At 52.0% G+C, this 19,245-nt stretch overlaps 1 protein-coding gene across 2 annotated transcripts in view; it reads left to right on the forward strand.

The window, feature by feature from the left end:
* SLC35F3 (solute carrier family 35 member F3) overlaps positions 1 to 19,245 on the forward strand; it is a 375,560-nt gene that overhangs the window by 267,030 nt on the left and 89,285 nt on the right. For both annotated transcript variants that reach the window (XM_032313322.1, XM_032313323.1), the window contains one exon: positions 15,038 to 15,362. In XM_032313322.1, the coding sequence (XP_032169213.1) occupies positions 15,038 to 15,362 (325 nt within the window). The remainder of the gene's footprint in view (positions 1 to 15,037; positions 15,363 to 19,245) is intronic.

Below are 19,245 nucleotides of genomic sequence, written 5' to 3' on the forward strand. Positions count from 1 at the left end.
CGATGCCTGCTGCCTGCGGGGGGTGGCAGCTCGCTAGCTCCTGGGCCGGGCTGAGCCGCTGCGGGGTCTGCGGGGCTGTCCCCCGCGCTGCCAGAACACAGCGCTGGCTCCTTGCGTGGCCCCTAGCGCGTCTGGCAGCAACAGGGGCCGCCGTGGCCTGAGTTCCTGCCGGTCCTGTCCCGAGGCACCTGCCAGCTGGGGACGGGGCGGGGGCGGGGGGGGGTGGTCTGCAGACACTAACCAGTGCTCGCCTTCGCCCCGTGCCACACACACACCGGCACACACACCCCACTTGAGTCCCCCCGGGTCTGGAGCATCCCTCTTCACTCCCACCCCCACCCGGAGGCAGAACAGGGTATTGCTGAGTGGGTGGAGGCAGGAGATGCCGCAGGCCCAGTCGTCTCTCCTGCCCCTGAAGCCTACCAGCCCACCCGTGTGACCGCCCAGCTCCTGAGAATGGGCAGGGGAGCAGGTGAGAGAGAAGCCACCAGCAGCCTGTAAACGGGTCCTTTCCCCACTCAGGGGAGAGACACAGAAACATACTCAGACACAGCTGTCATCTGCTGGTCTGGGACCTTCTCCTCTGAAGGGCGGTGGGTAGGGGGCTGTGGGGGATGGAGAGAGAGAGACCGGTCTCAGTCCTTAAGTGCGCCTAACAGGAGGCAGAATAACCAGTTTCCACAGAGCTGGCCAGTTTAGCCAAGTGAGGGCTGGCAAGGGGCCACCAGCCAGTGGGGAGAGGAAGGCAGACCCCCTCTGGTCCAGGCCCTCACTTACCCGCAACGAACAGAGCCCCGTGCAGCCTGTGCATAAGGGAAAGCCCAGCTTCTGCCATGCCCTGGGACTACAACCTGGAGCCCGGACCTCTGTGTGATGGCTTCCAAGGACCTGTATCCCCTCACGAGTTCTTGTTTGTTACAGTGAGACGGAACCAGTAAGAACAAGACAGAAGCTAGTAGGGCACTGGTGTAACCCACACATAGCCCACCCACGGAGGTCTCCCAGGAACCAACCCGGTACCGTTACTCCTATCCTACAGATGAGGACTGTGGGACCCAGAAAGGTCTGACTGACTCATCCAAGACCTACAGCCAGCTAATAGTTGGTCAAACAGAAATGGTATCCTGGGCCCTCCCATCCCCAGCCCATGTTTTTCAGAACATTGTTCTGCACTAACCTGCAACTACTTACCTTTTTCAACATTTTCTGTCTATAGGAGGTTGATTATTCCCCACTTCGTGTAGCTGTCTCCTCCCCTCCCCCATCCCCATCTTGGGAGAGACTTGGTATCTGTCATCTACACCTCCACTGAGTGCAGGTGCCGACTTTCCTAAGGGGGTTTCCCCTTAGGAAAGCTTCCAGGCCTTCTTGGAGACACCGCCCAGATGTACATGCCAGTTGGGGAGGGGAAGGATATATATTTCCCTTAGGGAACATGGAAGTGACTATCACTCCTGGGGTCCTTGTGGGAACTCACCCCATGCCCACCTTTTAAGTAAGGCAGGTCAGTGCTGTTCCCCAACAGCAGTGTCACCACTGGTAATCCCCAACCCATCATGCAGAACAGGTCTGAGCTGCACTTGGGGTTAAGCTGGACACGGATGGTGAGGTCACCCAGGCTCAATGCCGTGACCCAGAGGTGCCACAGGAGGCAGTGAGTGACACGGCAGAGACAGGTTCGCCTCAAGGAATAAAAATGGGGCCCCCTTCCCCAGTTCCCTTAGGGCTACTCTCAGGCGAGCTTCGAGCTTCCTGTCCACACTGACAACCCTAGCAAGCCTTGTTAACCAATGTTTGCACGTACCTGGGTATGGGTAGCAGACAGTGTGCCTGAGAATCAGAGAGAGCAGGGTTCAAGACTGTGCTTTTCCCATGTGCCGCTGGATTTGTATAAACCATAAATGCTGGGCCTCGTTTAAGCCCCGGTGAAACAGAAGTAACAACCTACTTCAGCTGAGTTCTGGGAACGCAGTGAGGTCGGTGGTAATACTTAGCATCTGTCTGGCACACAGTAGGTACTTAATAAATGTCTGGCAGTCGTCCTGTCACAGATTGTCTTGCACCTTTGGCAAACCTTCTTGCTGTTCTCAAGGAGTACGTGTGTAGGGACGGTATCTAGAAGCATCTGCACGGCTCTGGTGATACTAGAAAGCCCCCAGTTCCCCTTTTGCGTGGGATCCCTGTTATGTCAGCAGAAGTCTTCAGGGCATGCCTGGGCATACGTGTAGCACTTTTTTCTCTGCCTGGTGTTTTTGGGTTTGTTTTTTTTTTTTCTTGGTGTTTTGTTCAGTTTGGCTTTTGGTCTATTTTTTGAAACATTTGCATCTCGGGTGCTTGCTGTGGAAGTGCTGAATCATTTTGTTTTTTCTTAGATGCACAGGGCAAGGTGGTCCTCATACTGTGGCTCTTTCTGTGGGCATGGCAGGCAGGCTACAGTGCTGGAACCCGGCCAGCAAGAAATATTTATTAGGGTTTGGAGTGTGTCTTCTATGGGGAGGCATGCGGTACATATAAAACCAAAATAGAAAATACAATGCTTGGTTGAACTTCAACACGGAAAAATGGACAAGATGACTTCATTTACTCGGCAAATACCTCATCCAGCCCTACTCCATCCTACTCCATGTCCCTTGGTCATTTAGTGAGACCCTAGAAATGCAAAAACAAACAGCGTTAGCTTCATTCCCTTAAAGTTTTAGTCTGGAGGAAAAGAGACATGCAGACAAATATATTTTCTAGTATAAGATAGTAAGTTCTGGTTCAAAGCTAAGAATAGAGCATCACAGGGACACTGATCGTTAAGTAATGTGAGGAGACCCTCCTGAGAAGGAGGCCTTCTTGAGGGAGACCTTCCTGAGCAGGAGGAGGCCTGTCTGAGGAGGTGACCTGTCCGAGGAGGAGGCCCATCTGTGGAGGAGGCCTGTCCGAGGAGGAGGTTTGTCTGAGGAGGAGAAGAAGACTTTCCTGAGGAGGAGGGCTTCTTGAGGAAAAGACCTTCCTGAGCAGGAGGAGGCCTGTCTGAAGAGGAGGTGACCTGTCCGAGGAGGACGCCTGTCTGAGGAGGAGGTTTGTCTGAGGAGGAGGCATTCTCGAGGAGAAGACTTTCCTGAGGAGGAGGAGGCCTGTCTGAGGAGGCCTGTCTGAGGAGGAGGCATTCTCGAGGAGAAGACTTTCCTGAGGAGGAGGAGGCCTCCCTGAGGAAGAAGCTTTCTGAGGTAGAGGTGTTGTAACCGAAGTGAGAAAACTTGTCAAGCACAGAAGGGAGGGAAGGCTGTTTCAGGCAGAAGGAATGGTGTGTGCACAGGCTTAGCCAGGAAGCCTGAGAAGGAGAGAGCAGCTGAGCCCCAGTTAGGGCTCAAGGCTTGGAAAGTGGTTTCCAGCCAGGTTGATGGCATCTGTCCCGTCTGATGGCATATCTCGTTCTCATATCCTCTTCCTCTCTTTCCCATCGGACTGAGACGCTGACTATCGATCAGTAACACATTTCTAGTCGAGGAGTATTTGCTGGGATCATCTGTGTTCACAACCAGCTAATTCACAGTCAGTACAGTTCCGTTCAGCAGGGATTAGTAGTTGAGCGTAACAGCTCTCGCTGCCGAGAAGCCCGCAACGTGTGGTCAGGTGGGAAGAGGGAGGACTTTGAAAGGCGACAGAAGGGGTTAGCGCCCACCGCTCAGCTCCTGCTGAGCCAAGTAACTTCGGCAAATGGCAGAAGCTCAGTGGGAATCTGTTCTCTCGTATGGAAATGAGTGCGACAGTACAGTCCCTCTTACTAATGAGAGTATCTGGGTTTGTTTGTTTTTTTAAGATTTTATTTATTTATTTGACAGGCAGAGATCACAAGTAGGCAGAGAGGCAGGCAGAGAGAAAGGAGGAAGCAGGCTCCCCACTGAGCAGAGAGCCGGATGCAGGACTCGATCCCAGGACCCTGAGATCATGACCTGAGCCGAAGGCAGAGGCTTAACCCTCTGAGCTACCCAGGCGCCCCAATCTGGGATTTTTTTTTTTTTTTTTTTTGGAACCTACTACAGTGCAGGCAGTGGTCTGGGGAGATCGCTGCCTTACCGCTATTTCGCCAAAAGGAAGGATAGCCATTGTCACCCCAGTTTACACACAAAGAAATCATTCCCGCGAGGTCATGCCGTTGGAAAGCGAGGGTGCCGAGCCCCATGTCCATATCCACCTGCCTCCGAAAGGTGGCAACACCCGGTACAAATGCATTTCATTGGAGAAGCAGTGAGAATGGCATCTGCTCATGCACTTGTAAGAGCTCAGCAAAGGTTTGCTCATGGGAGCTCCCACTACATGGGGAGGTAGAGGTCTGGACCCCCCTGGGGCTCCCTGTGATTGATATTCTCCTGCTCCTGGGGCAGTTGGCCTGTCTCAGCCACCCCCACTCTGGGTGTGGCTGCTTTGTTTCTGTTCATGGGGTACAGCTGTCATCCTGGGGTGCTCTGTGATCATGTCAGCGGAGACCCAGCCCTACCGGTCCAATGTGAGAGGAGTCTTGAAAATATACTGCCAAAGTGTTCCTGTACCCAAAAATGTTTCCCAGGTTGAATTGTCCAAGACCTGAAACCTCAGTTGCAAAAGTCATTGTATATAGTGTATTGAACAAATGTGTTCCCTAATCGGATATCAGTAAGGATGAACCAGATATCACTGAGGACGCCAGGGGGTCAATTCTAAGTCCTTGACTCAACAGAACTTCCAAACAAATGAGAAATGTCACAAAAGCATATAAATAACAATTACACTTTGGAATCTCATTTTTTTTTTTTTAATTCCATGAAAGGATTGTAAAATAAATGGCGTGTTTCAGCAAAGGGCGAGCTCACTTCTGGCTGGGTTACAGAGGGCCACTACGCGGCTCTCTTGTCTCCATTCCCCACTGCTTTGCCGAAATGCTCTCATCTAATGACAGTCTTTCCTGCTGAGCCTGGATGTGGCCTCAGAATCCTCCTCCTCACCCAAATCCCGGTGATGACCATCCGTTCTTCGGACTTGGACTTCGGCATGAGCAGGGCGGCGTGGAAGAGGCTGTTCTGTGCCCTCCGTTGTCATGGGCGGGAGGTGTGAACGCTTCGTTCCTAGCAGAGGCGGCCACAGACAGAGGTGCAGAGCCGGGAGGGGCTGGCACCTGCGAGCCATCTGCTGGGGCCAGAGCTCGTGTTAGCTGCAGAAGTTGGCGGGGAGCGAAAGGGCCAGAGTTTGGGGGCCTCCTGAGTGCTGGCTCCCGAGGAAGGGGAAGGGCACTGTCAAAGCCTGAGAACATCAGACAGTCTTCTATAGCTGCGTGTTCAAAATGGGTCACGAAGTCTATTTCAACAGTCACAATAAATATTTTTTTAATAAAGGATATTTTGGATAGAATCAAAAATACCAAAGCGTCTCACAGATGCAGTTTCAGCCGGAGGGCTAGAAAGGGAGCCATCGAAGACAGCTCTGAAGTTTAAGCCTGAGCAGCTCAGGGAACAGAGGGGCCATTAACAGCAGAAGGAACAGCAAGGGTAGGAGGGAAGCGCATCCCTGAGGCAGAGACCGGACGTCAGATTGAGCTGGGCAGAGCTGCCAGCTCCGGTGGTGGCTTCAGTGCAGAGCCGGCCAGGAGGGAGAGGGAGAGGTGCTGAAGGCCGAGTGAATGTTGCGGTGAGAGCAGTGGGCAGGCATGGGTTCCTGAGAGCCACAGGGAGGGCAGGAAAGAAGTCTGATGGGCTGCACAGAGGACCCACAACCTATGGCCTCGTAGAAGCTGTGGGAAGGGAGCGTGATGTGGCATCACATGAGCCGAGGACGACGGTTTTGCAGAAACAGTTTGAAGCGGGTACTGGTCTGGAAGCCAGATGGCAAGGGGCGCGTGGTGGGCGCCGGAGGGGAGCAGCGGTTACGGGATCGCTGGTGAGTGTGTTTGGCAGCGAGAGGGGTTCTCTACCTTCGGAGGCACAGGGGGAGGGTTTTGAGAAAGCTGGTCGTTGCTGTTAACCCGAGGAAGAAGATTCCAGCACAGGTGTGAGGTTGCCCTAAGAGAAAAGAGGTTGATGCAGCAGCAGGCTGGGGTGGGGGATGGCAGGGGGCTTGGGGCAGTGGGGAGGGAGAACTGTCGGCTTTGAGAAGGGGAAAGAGGAGGGATGACGGGCGAGGACACGGAGAAATGTGGAGACGTCGGGGAGGGAAGCCAGGGTCCTGAGCTGGCAGTGTTCGTCTCCTTTGTGACGTAGGAAGAGGGATCAACTGCCTAAAATCATGGGTGGGAATTAAAGGCCTACAGAAGTCGGAGCAGGTTCAGGACGGCTGCGTTGGAAGAGCCAAGAAGAGATGTAATTCTTAAAAGCCTTTTTGGCAAGTGATACGTTTCCAGTGGTTAAGGCATCATGTGACTCGGGAGAAGATGTGCGGGGAAGAATGCTGGGTGAGAATCAGGACCCTGACCTCTCCCTTCCTACCCCCCACCCCCGCTTACACCACACGTGTCGCCTCACCTCTGCCAGCCCGGCTTTCTCCTCTCTGCAAAGACAGGGGATTTGAATAGATCTTCTATGGGCTCTTTCTCAGGAAACATTGTCCGTCTGCTAAGTAGCTTACTCATTAGCAGAGATGGGTTTATCTGATTAAAACCCTTCACTGGCTGTCCTCAGAGTGCAGAGCTCCAAGAGAGTGACACCCGGAACAAGTAAGAGATTGGGGCTGTGCGTGCGTGTCCTCGTGTGTGTGCATCTGCGGGCGCGGCAGGCGTGTTCGTGCAGGTGCACCTAGTTTCAGGGGTGACTTTGGTATTTGAGCATGGGGAGGAAAGCCAGCTGCATGGGTACAACTTGCCCCATGATCTTGAGCGGGAGGAAACCGCGGGCGCCGCGGTGATAGGGTGGTGCAAACAAGAGGTTTGAGACAAGCCGCGAACTTCCAAGCTTTGCTCGGGTCAGGCTGGGTGTTTTCCTAGAAAAGCCTCATGGCTCAGGATTAGCGGAGTCATGTCAGCCCCAGTTGGTGCAGAAGGTGGGAGATAAAGCCTAGAAAGAGGAGTTTCACAAAGTGCACCCCACGTCAGAGCGTGTTCAGCCTGCCTGTGTAGGAAAGGAGAGGGCAGGGTCCTTCCCTGCCAGTGCTGGGAAGCTGGAGCTCCGTTCAGAAAACTGTGCTTCTTTAAGATAAATTGAGTAAGCAAGCTCCCATGCTGCCAGTTAAAATACGGCCCTGTTGTCCCGGGAGAAGGCCCCAGGGGTCGCTCCTTCCTACCTGCAGAGCCGCATTCTGCCCGGAGGGGCCATCCCCTGCCTACAGTCTGCCCTCTGGGAATGGTGGCTCTCCCTGTGAGCGCCCCAGCCTCAGCTCCAGTCCAAGGGTAAACCTCAGCAGCGGGGGCCATGTGCGTGCTCGCCTGTGTCCGTGTGCGGGTCATTGGTAGCCTCCCAGATATCACCGGTCTGCATGTGATGATACCTGTCGTGTGGACAGGCACGCAGATGGTGAGGTTCCCGGGGGCCGCAAGGACCACACCGGGCCGGACACGTGGATTCAAGCGGGATGCCAGCGAGCTGGCTCAGACCCAGCCCTCGCTCCCCTCCCAAGACAGTCATCGACCTTTCCTTCCCCGGGGAACACACACGGCTTTATTTAAAGCTTACCTGCCAGACATTTTCCCACATGTCCTGTTTGCTGGAAGCTGTGTCCGTGCCAGGACGGTCCTAAACCCGCTGCACGAGGTGGCGTTGTTTGGACACTAGGGAGTCGTGTGGGGACCTCCAAGGACACGGGGAGTGCGGTGCAAATGCCCGTGCGTACGCTGAGATGTCTTTACTGACATGGAGGAGATGGCAGGGGCGGCCCGCCTGACGTAGGCGCGGTTCAGTCCAGCTTGCGAAGTGCCACAGGGTAGGGCTTCGGGGGGATCGGGGAGAAGCCTCCCACCCTCCACCCTGCCGAAAAGCAGCCTCCGTTCACCTCCCAATTCTGCATCCACACCCGGGAAGGCATTCGGGTTTTTAAAAACAACGTCGCAGCTGCCATGTGTCCCATCCTCTGCACACTACCTCCGGGACTCGCTCTCCAATGAAGGCGTAAGCGACCCGCAAGAGGCAGGCACATGGGAGACGGTATCTATGGTATCTAATACCGAAATTCTAGCAGGGCGGTTCTTTCTCAAAGGTTTTCTAGGTACCTACTCTGTCATCCCAGCCTGTCCCCACGTCCTGCACAGTGGCGTTCATGGTCTGTGCATCACAGGCCCACAAGCACCGTGGCACGGCAGGGACCTCCCCAGGCTTGTGGGCTGCGGCTGCCGTGAGTTGAGTACCACATGCTGGGTGACTTCTACGGCAGACACTGATTTTCTCGGTTCTGGAGGCTGGAGTCCAAGATCAGGGTGTTAGCCGCCGTGGTTCCTGGCTGGGGGATGGCCACCCCCTCGCTCTGTCCCCACGGGGCCTTCCTTCCACGTGCCCCCAGGGAGAGCGTGAACAGGAGTGCTCCGCCAGCTCTCCGGAAAAGGCCACACCTTGTCAGATCAGCGTCCCACCCACGTGTACAACTTCCCTGGACCTTACCTTCTTAGAGGCTCCATCTCCAAAGGCAGTCACCCTGGGGCGGGGCTGGGGGTGGCGTAGGGCTGCAGTGGATCAATTTGGTAGGGAGGACACCAATGGCCAGTTCGTCACAACCTCGGTTCCTGAGCGCGGTGCCCTGGCCCAGAGTCCCACACCCAGTCAGGCTCTTCCAAGTTTAAAAACGGGGTCTGTCGTCTGGAAACTTGAAGTCCATTTTTAGTGATCTGTGCTTCTGATGGTGGTGTTTGGTACCAGGAGCCTAAATCAGCGCTCCCCCTGCTTGTGCTCTCTCACTCTGTCAAATAAATAAATTCTTTAGAAAAAAAATAAAAAAGATTTTATTTATTTGAGAGAGAGCATGAGCTGGGGGAGAGGCAGATGGAAAGGGGGAAGCAGACCTCCCCCCAAGCAGGGAGCCCAGTGTGGGGCTCGATCCCAGGACCCTAGGATCATGACCTGAGCTGAAGACAGATGCTTAACCAACCGAGCCACCCAGGTGCCCCAGCCTCCAACTCTAATTACCTGTGGATTCTGTCCTTTTGCTCTGCCCAGTGCTAGTCAGGAGCATGATGGGGCCTCCGCCATGTCCAAATAATGGGAGTATTTTCTGACCCCAAATCCAGAAGTCCAAACAGATGGTCCGGCGAGTTCAGGTGGCCACAGTGGGTCAGGATATGTGAAATGGGGATTGCTTTGAGACATCCAGTGCCTGTGGTGACCTTCTACATGTGACAGCCTCTTCTTCCCTCTTCTCTAAACCACTACTTAAACAAAACAAAACAAAACAAAAAAACAGTCACATGCAAACTCACTGAGCAAGTATTTAAAGAGGATATGATATAAAACCAGGAGTGCATTTTTAGGAGATGAATTACTCTTGCAAACAGCCACGAACAAAAGTCTTCCTCTAAGCTCTTTGTTTTATGAGAGCTGTTTAGTTGGGCGGCCTGGCCCTGAACTGGTGTATGCATCCGTGATCAACAAATGGGGACTGTAGGCCCTCTTCCCCTGGGAAGTTCAGGAAAAACAGAGGGGAGGCTCTAGTTCTCAGAGCAACTCTCCACTGTGTCCTATTTGGAGGTAGCTAGAGGCACCGACCCCTCTAAGACATGGGCACATAGCCACCGGGCCCCTTTGTGCTTCACAGCAGGTGTCAGTAAATATTAGTGGGATACGCAACCCCAAAACATAGCTAGTCCACCCAAGAGAAATGAAAACCTGTAAGTCACACACAGAATTTTATGTCCACATTCATAGCAACAGTATTCACAGCAGCCAAACATGGGGAATGATGTGTGTGTCCATCAGTGGACAAATGGAGAAACCCAGTGTAAGCATATCCGTAGAATGCTCCCCAGCCATGAAAGAGAATGAACTGTGGCCACATACTACAACTTGGATGGACCCCAGAGACATGACGGTAAATGAAAGAAGCCAGAGGCAGAAGTCACGTAGGAAATATCCAGAATAGGGGAATCGGTGGAGATAGCAGCTATGTGGCTGCCTGGAGGTGGGGGGGGGGGTGGGGGCAGTGCCAGCAGGTGGGCGTTGGGACTCATGTAGATGTGATAGAAATGCTCTAAAACTGGATAGTGGTGATCATTTCACAGTTCTGTAAATTTAGTGAAAATCATAAACTATAATCCTAAAACAAGTGAATTTTATGGTTATGAAATGCATGCCTCAAAATTATATAAAAAATAGCTCTATAAGTCTCATTAATGGAGGTGTCACTGGGGGCTTCCCCCTCCTGGTCTCTGTACAAGGGAATGGCTTTGCCTCCAGGAGGCTGGGACCATGCCAGCCAATGCGCCTTTGATCCCAGCTCTGGATCTCTTACCCCTAAGACATGACTTGGGCACTTTCTAAGCACAAACTTTCCAGATGCTTTTTGATAGAGAGCTAGTCACCAGGGTCCACTTATTTTCAGGGGACCTAAAAAAAAAAAAAATGTTACCCTTCTGGAAGTTTGGAAGAGCCATTTCATGAGAAATGAGTTAAGAGTGAATGCTTCCCCAGTTTTTCTTGCTTTCTCATTGTAGAAATGGGCTTTACCTGAATAAACACAAAAAGCCCCCAATTTATCATTTTCTCAGGGGAAAGCAGTGGACAACTCAGGAGGCAGAGGACTTGCCTTGGTCTCAGAATGGGTTGGTCGCCAAACCAGACCTCCAGCTCACCCATCAGGACCTGGAGTTTCCTCATCCTGAGAAGACCCTGTCTCTAGGAGCTGCGTGTACTTGACCCAAGAGGGTGAATTCTTTTTTTTTTTTTTTTTTTAAGATTGTATTTATTTATTTATTTATTTATTTGACAGAAAGCGATCACAAGCAAGCAGGCAGGCAGTGGGAGGGAGGGGAAGCAGGCTCCCTGCCGAGCAGAGAGCTCGACACGGGGCTCCACCCCAGGACCCCAACATCATGACCTGAGCTAAAGGCAGATGCTTAGCCCACTGAGCCACTCAGTCGCCCCAAGATGGTGAGTTCTTTGTAAGCAGAGGGACAAGGTTCGGGTGGAAGCCACAAGCTCATCAGGAGAGGGGTAGTGAGCGGGAGGGGGTGTTGGGAGAGGGAGGGGGACATAAATAGCATCCCTAGTCATATAATAATGGTGAGAGGAGCTGGAACAGGAAACAGAGTGAGGCTAATTCAGCACTGATTTCTTGGAGGCACTCGGCACTGGCTCTTTCAGCCGTTATATATACCAAAGGACTGAAATCAAATGCAGAGGAATTGCTTGACTTGCAATTTAGGAGGGGAAGGAAAGTCAGCGAGCGTTTCCTGCACCTGAAGATTTGAGGGGCTCTTAAGAAGGGATACTGCCCACCCCCTCGTTGTCATTGCTCCTCTCTGGAACCTGGGCGTAAGTTGAACAGTGCATTGAAATGACCCCGAGAATGGTGCATGACACGGGACTCATTTGCCACCTTTCAATGGTGGGGAAGGAGTGCGCCTGCCAGACAAATGTATCATATCACTGTATACTTATTCCTTAACTCATGTTAGCTGTTTGTTAGAGACGCTGGAGTATGTACTTCCTAATAAGTAGGACTAACATCTGAATCTTCTCTGGTCCTCTTGGCCTGAATGTCTGACCAAGGCAAGACTGGGGGTCCCGGTGGGGCAAGGCGGCAGTGGTGCTCTGATCCCACGGCCTCGCTCACTGCCCCTCGGCAGACCATGTATATTCCTGACCCTGAACTCCGCTCCCCTTTTTACTCAGAGCCTTTCTGTCTTTCAAGAGCCCGGCCAGGTTTCTGCGTCATCTGGTTCTTTCCACTGTTATCACAGCCCACGCTGGCCATGCTCTGTTCAGGATTTCCGTTACAGCCAAAATCTGCTTTGCACATAATTGTTCCGTAAAGCTTTCCTAGGTCTGTTTGTCACTCCCAGACAGACTGTAAGTTCCTGAAGAGTAATCATGCTTTGTATTTATTTTATTGACTGTCCAGAGCTCTTGGCACAGGGCGGATGCTCATGGCTGTTCCCTAGCCAACTGAGACGTTCCTGTGGTACGTCACACTGTGTGTAGCCCTTTGAGACTTAGAAAGTCCGTGCCTTTGTGCATTCGGTTAAATGAATGCTGGATGAAATATAATATCCCAGTTTTGCTGTGTGTGTGTGTGTATCTGTGTGTGTGTGGTGCAAAGACACAAAAGACTAGGGAAAATGCTGCAAAATCTCAGCAGTATTATCTCTGAGTACTCAGATTAGTATGTATTCTTTATTAGCTATGCTCTTCCGTACTTTTATAAATGACGTACAAAGAATATTTTTTAGTTTATGGGAAGTAGGTCTACTCTAACAGAAGTATTAGGAAGGAGTGAGGTAATGAAATTGATAAGTAATTATTATTATCATAAGAGGATCAGTACAGTGAAATGGAAAGTTTGTGATGAATTCGGTTTAGATGCCTAGGATTCTTTGTGGCTCTATTCCAGTGTTTCCCAAGGTGTGTTCCAAGGGGTACCATTCCTACCGCAGGCGTTACATTTAAATAATATGGGAAACAAAGTTTCCCCAGGTGGCTCAGTTGGTTGGACGGCCAACTCTTGATTTCAGCTCAGGTCATGATCTCAGGGTCATGAGATCGAGCCCCATGTCAGGCTTTGTGCTCAGTACGGAGTCTGCTTGAGATTCTCTCCCTCTCTTTCTGCCCCTCCCCAACTCAGGCATGCACGTGTGTGCACTATCTCTCTATCAAATAATCTTTAAAAATAGAAACACATATTCTATAGCTATGGAAATTCACAATGTCTATTAGCCCTGAATATTCCTAAAGCAAAGGAACCTGGCTCTGATCTACCTAGTATTTTCCAAACTTTTCTGATCATGGAATCCTTTTTTCTTATAATGCATGTCGGGAAGCATTGTTCTATCTGATTTCTAAAGAATAGCATAGATTTTAGCTTTGGATGTCTTTGTATTGCTTGTATATTATTAAATATTATTTTGGTTAAATGATCTGAAATGGTGACAAAGTTAAGAGTATGACTTCTTTATTCCACATCTCTGGGAGCATTTTAACACAATATCATATGATCTGGTGACTTTCTCTGTCATCATCTCAGGACATGGCATCTGTCATCACTTAATTCTTTGAGCTTTAAAACTGAATTTGCCACAGTGAAGAACTAAATGAAAAAAACAAGCCATAGCCTGAATTTACTCACCCTCCTCCAGAGTCCGTCTTCAGTAGGAAGTTAGTTGTGTGAAACTGTATTTTCTTTTTCCACAGATTTTTTTTCATCTCCATAATTGTCTTTTCCATATGAGTTTTTGACAGTGGTAATGATAGTTGAGAGATCACCCCCAGCACTGCCTGGAAATTATCCCAATAATGAAAGGTTGCGGGCTCACCCACGATGTCAGGCAATCAGCGTATAAATTGAAACGTGCACACTTCTATCTGAATTTGCTTTAAGTTGTGGGGATTTACTGAGAACAACGTCCAGACATCCTGGTGGGAGGGCATAACGCAGAAGGATGGGACCCTGCCTTGCTTTCGCCCTCCTGTGCCTCTCCCTGTCCTCTCTTCTATGACGGAAACACACACCTTGTTGGAAACTCAGAGAATGGTTATGCATTTGATTCTCCAGAGGCTTCCTGGCTATCCTACATACTCGCATAAGAAGTAAGAGGAAGACGGATATTAAACATTAATAAAGCAGTTCAGGAAGCACAGTACAGAGAGGGCCGAGTAGGATTGGGGCTAATAAAGGATGTGATCGCTCCCTCACTAGCTGCATAAGGCTTGGGATTACCCTTGGCTAAAACAGGTACGGCTGGGGCTGGCCGTTCATTTATCACAGGATTAGCTAACACCTGAATTAGAGGCTGCTTTCAGGATTTGTGTTGTGGAATTACTGTGTTTTAAGAATTACGAGCTTGGTTTAATGTCATTAAACAAAATATACAGAGTAGGTGTGACCCCGGTATATTTTGCATGATATCCTGTACCCCTGTGGTAGAGACCGCCTGTTAGCACTGGGCACCCCGCATTCAGCCAAGAGCCAGGCTGAGCGGATAGCAGGCAAGTACACTATCTCCCAGATACTTGCGTCTGTCTGTGGTGACACCCTGTGCACGTTACAGCTCTGTTTAAATTTCAGCTGACTGACAGGCACACAATCATGAATGAAAACCCAACAGTGGGAAATAAGGTCTCTTCACCCCCTCGCGGGCTGTGGGAACAGCGCTGCCCCAGAGCCACGCTGTGGGCTGCAGCCTGGTTTCCAGAAGTCACGTGGCTTTGGATGGCGTGTCTGAGGCCTTCCACAGCAGCGGCTGCCAGAGGCTGTGGTTTTTAAGTAACACTTCGAGGTGGAGCCGAAGGCCATCAGCAGGAAGACGAGGCAGATTAGAGATCAGAGAGCAAGGTCTATTTTTGCCAGGCATGCAAAAATATGATGGGCGTCTTGGCATTTGTGCCCATAAGTAACAGGCGGGAAGAGCATCTCGCAGTCTCCTGGGAGCCTTTAGAGGTCAGGGGCTATGACCTTCTCATGCAGGCATCCCCGGCCCCTGGCATGCCCGGTGCCCCTGTTGCACGGCAGGACAGGTGAGCTGACACGGACCAGAGTAGAAAGACTTCAGCCCGAGTGAGCTGGAGAAGTGCTTCCCAGCGCTGATGTGCATCCAAATCACCTGTTGAAATGCAGCTTCGGCTTCTGGGCTGCTGGAATGGGGCCTGAGAGGCTCCGTTTCCAGCAAGCTGGGGGCTGGGTGCCGATGCTGCTAGCCCACGGACCACACTGTGAAGGTCAGGATCCTGGAGGGTAACGAGACCCATGAAAATTTTTTTCTGTTTAACTTCTAGTTCAGAAAGCTGCCGCCACAACCCCTCATTCGCACCCCTCCACCCCCGCACCCAGGGTGGCAGGCCATGACTGCAGCAGTGGGGTCAGGTGCTTCCTTGCTCCTGCTCACGCCTTGGTCTGGGGCAGCGGGGGAAGGTATGGAGGCCCCCCAGTTAACCAACCCCTTCTCTTCCCCCAGGGGAGGAGCGCCCCCGGGACTCCCCGGGCCCGGCGGAGGCCCAGGCACCGGCTGGGGCGGATGCCAGCGGCCGAACGAGCCACCCCTGCTGGAGATGCTCCCGGGCACAGCTCAAGAAGATTTTCTGGGGCGTGGCGGTGGTGCTGTGCGTGTGTTCCTCCTGGGCGGGCTCCACGCAGCTCGCCAAGCTGACCTTCAGGAAGTTCGATGCTCCCTTCACCTTGACGTGGTTTGCCACCAACTGGAACTTTCTGTTTTTCCCGTTGTATTACGTGGGGCACGTCTGCAAGTCGGAGGAGAAGCAGTCTGTGAGGCAGAGATACAGGTAGGCAGCTTGCGGACGGCAGGCCCTGAGCTCTGGGCTTCTCTCCTGAGTGCTGATGCCGCTGGGCTGTCCTGGCAGCTGGCGCTGTGTTGGGCTGGTGGGAGCACTGGGAGAGGTCCCAGAGTCACCTGCTGTCTGAGTGGAGCCATGATTGGGATTCTCTCCCCCCTGGGGGTGGTAAATACCAGCTTCCAGTGTCTTCCACCCTAAGAACTCCTTTATACAAAACAAAAGGCAGCATCTTCTAGAGAGAGCCCATGGTGGGTCCTCCTCAGGCTGGGGTTAGCACCGTGAGTCTGTGGGGCCAGGGGATATGGCTGCTTCCTGCAGCTCACCTCCCCTCGGGGAGATGTTTGCTGTAAAGAATTGATTACTCATTCCCCTTCCAACCCAAGACATTCCCTCCTTTGGTGATGGGATGGCCTGGGTCCGGTTACCCCACAGCGTGGCTCTCAAAATCAAAGCAGCATCTGAATTTTGTTGACTCTTCTTTCTCATATGGAGCCCTGGTGTGGCTTTCCTTCCACAAAGAAGCCAGGAACCCTGAAAAACCTTCCTCCTCTATAGACAGCAGGGTTCCCCCAGCCCCCCTCGGAAGTCAGGTCGTTGGTGTTGACCTCAAGTCCTCATCCCAGGCCAGTTGTGGGATCTCACAGTTGTCCTAGTTTGAGGACCTCTGTGGGCTGTGGCAAGGGCTTCCTGCTGACCCAAATCAGACCTAGTCAGAAAAGAAAGGGGAAAGAATGCTGGCCAAGGTGACCAAGTGGGCCCTGGGAGCTTAGCTGGGGTCAGCCCCAGGCCGGGGGATTGGGGGGGATTTTCAAAGTTGAAGGTTCTTCAGTCCTTCACCACTGCCTTCTTCCCCACTTCATCCCATATCACCAAACACACACCCTGTAAACCAGCAGGTCTCCTGTACTATCTGCTTCGAGCTTCAGCCCTCTTCTGACGTTGCCATCAGAAGTCATAAGATAACTGAAAACATCACGGGTCCAGGGAGACAAGGGCTCAGGGAATGGAGGTCTAGACTCAGATCAGGATCTTTGGTTCTCCAGGAACCAACCATTAGATGTCCCTGTAAAGTTACAGGTGGACGTGTGGGGTCCCCAACTTTTGTACAGCTTGGAGGGAATTTGGACTGGCTTCTCTGGGAAACCAAGTTGTAAATCAGACCACTGCATCTAGAGGAAGGGGCTCCTTGAGCGTGGACTGAGTCACAAGGCAGCCTTGCACGTCCCCTTAGGGGAAAGGATTCATGGCAAAATCTGAGAACAGGGTCTGATGCAGGAGTGAGGGGCCTCGAGTCCAGAACCAGGGCCCAGACTTGCAGTGTTCTCAATATTAAATTAAACCAGTAGCTCATGGACCAGCCAGAAATTACCAAAGAGGAACTTAATGTACTGTTCTTGGAGAGTAGGCAAAAGCTGACTGAGACAGGTTTAGCAACTTTGGTAAGACCCACGATTGTCCCCAGGGCAAGAGGGAAATAACAGTCTGCTTTTGGTCACAGATGAGAACGGGTATTCAGTAAACAATGTATTTGACAGTTGTAGAGCTCTCAGCATAGTTGGTCATTAGAAGTTCCCCTTTCCTTAAACCGACTAGAATATCGAGCTCCTTCTTCTTAACTAGGAGCTGAAAGTGACCGTATGCGGCCTTTCTTGAGAGAGGGCCACTGGCAGAGAAGGCGACACGTGCTTCCCTGCTCCCTTCACCCCTTACGATGAGACGAGGCCTCCCCTGAGGGCAGGACGGGGTGGCCGCCTTACACACATGTCCCACGTGTGACCACTGCTCACCTCGGGACAAAGACAGCCACTGCTGGCCACTCAGGGCAGGCCCCACAGCCCTTAACTGACTGCCAAGAACAACATAGAAGGACCCACGCTCGGTGGTGGTTAAAGAGTCCAGGTGAGAAAAAGGAGAGGTCCCTCACTTGGATTAGGTCAACACTGGCTTCAGCCACCATTACCTCGGCTCTTGTGTCCCTGTAGAAAGCATCTAGGAAGGACCATGAACAGATGATGGAGGTAGAGTCAGCTGGAGAGTGGTGGTGGGCAGGGCCGATAATCACAACTTGATCAGAGAAGCCAGCTAACACCCTGCCCAGTTTCTACAATAAATCTAAGCTCCACCTCTTAAAAAAAAAAAAAAAAAAAGGAAAACTTTACTAAAATCTTTCTTAAAAATCTGCTCTGAGCAGAGCTGCCCATTCACCAACAGTTATGGTAGCCAGTCAAGCTGCGCACACCACTGGAGGGGCAAGGAAATATTCCTCCGCAGGAAAGGGAGACAAACACTTAAACATCACTGACTTGACTTAAGTGGTGGTGACTCTGTCACAGCTCACATCAGCAGTTCTCGAAACTGACTTTGGGATTCCTGGAAGCCAAGGAAAACAGAAATCACACCTTCCATTTTGGGGCTTTTGTCGGAATGAGTGCCGGTGAAGGAAAGATCTAGAGGCAGCTGAGGACATGTGTCTCTGGCTAAAAGAAGTGTTTCAGCAAGAGACTGGGCAGAAAAGAGCAAAGATAGAAACCTTTTTCACAGAGAGGAAAGCAGTGAAGACAGCTTTTCTTGGGGTTGTCAGGAATCCATCAGACGGAAGTTTCTTTTCCCCAAGCCCTCCCCCCGCTAGGCTAGGTTTCCCCAACGGGAAGCTAGAAACGGCAGCCAAAGCAGAGAGAAAAGCGTCCACTGCCCGGCACAGAGCTCTGGAAACCCAGCGAGGGCACCTGGGATCTTGCTGAAGGGTGGACGCTGATTAATTTGGTGGGTCTAGGTGGATCAGAGATTATGCTTTTCTGACAAGCTTCCCAGGGATGCTGCTGGTGCTGCTGCTGGCCCTGGGGCCGCTGTTGGACTCTAACAGCCCTGAAGGTGGGAGACTTAGCTACAGGTTTTTAAATGCTGCCAATGCTCGTTTGTAAGTGGAACATTGATGACACACGCACTGTCTCGCACACGAGATTATTGGGTGATCAGACGAGACACTGTACACGCAAGTGCGCTAGCAGCCGTGAAACGCCATTAAAATGTGTGGCACCATCACTGCCTTGTGCTGTCCCCGGTGGGTTACATCCAAGCACGTAGCCCAGGCCTCATTTGTCGGGTGCCTTGCGATGATCTATTTACACAGCAGGAGTGGGTCTTAGAGCAAGCGCTGACCCTGCAGGGTCATGCAGGGGCGATTCCCTGGAGAAATCCACTCCGGATGCACCGGGCCTCCTGGGATTGAACCCAGGCTTCTCATGCTGGGGCACCGTTGTCAGGAATTAGGAGCGTGAGTGTGAAATCCCCCCAGCCCAACCATCCCGGGTTTCCAGTCTCAAGCCTGTGGTCCCGTTCCTTGCAGACATGTGCCAAGGAAGCAGCAGTGCCCGGGACCCAGGACAGGCTCTGGCCATGGAGATGCATGTGGGCACTGTAGAAACTGCAGGCAAAACCGAAAGGCGTGGGGGAGGGGGTCCCCAGTCTCCTCTACACCTGGGCACCTGGAGAAGAGGCTACATCAGGTCTGTGCCCTGGAGAGCTATGACTTTCTGGGACAGGAGCACAGCGTCTCAGATCCCAGGGGCCACCACAGGCAGCGGAGGTCAGCCAGAGCAGGTCCAGGGCTCCTGCACGCTTGTCAGAAGGCCTTCCAGGAATTTCTACCCATACTGACCTCTTTTCATAAGCAAATGCTAGGACCTTCTGCTGTGGCGCAGCTGCCAAAAAAAGTGAACGATATAGTGGTGACAGAGTTTTCTTCTGCCTTTTGTAGTTCTGGGCTTCTGTAAGCTAGCCAACGGATTCTGTGTTAGAAACACTGAGAACCGGTCAGAGCCAAGGAAGGGGAAAGGGCAGTTTTGATGCCTTTCATCTTAAATCCTTCCGG

Source organism: Mustela erminea, chromosome 14, assembly GCF_009829155.1.
Source record: "Mustela erminea isolate mMusErm1 chromosome 14, mMusErm1.Pri, whole genome shotgun sequence".
Lineage (NCBI taxonomy): Eukaryota > Metazoa > Chordata > Mammalia > Carnivora > Mustelidae > Mustela > Mustela erminea.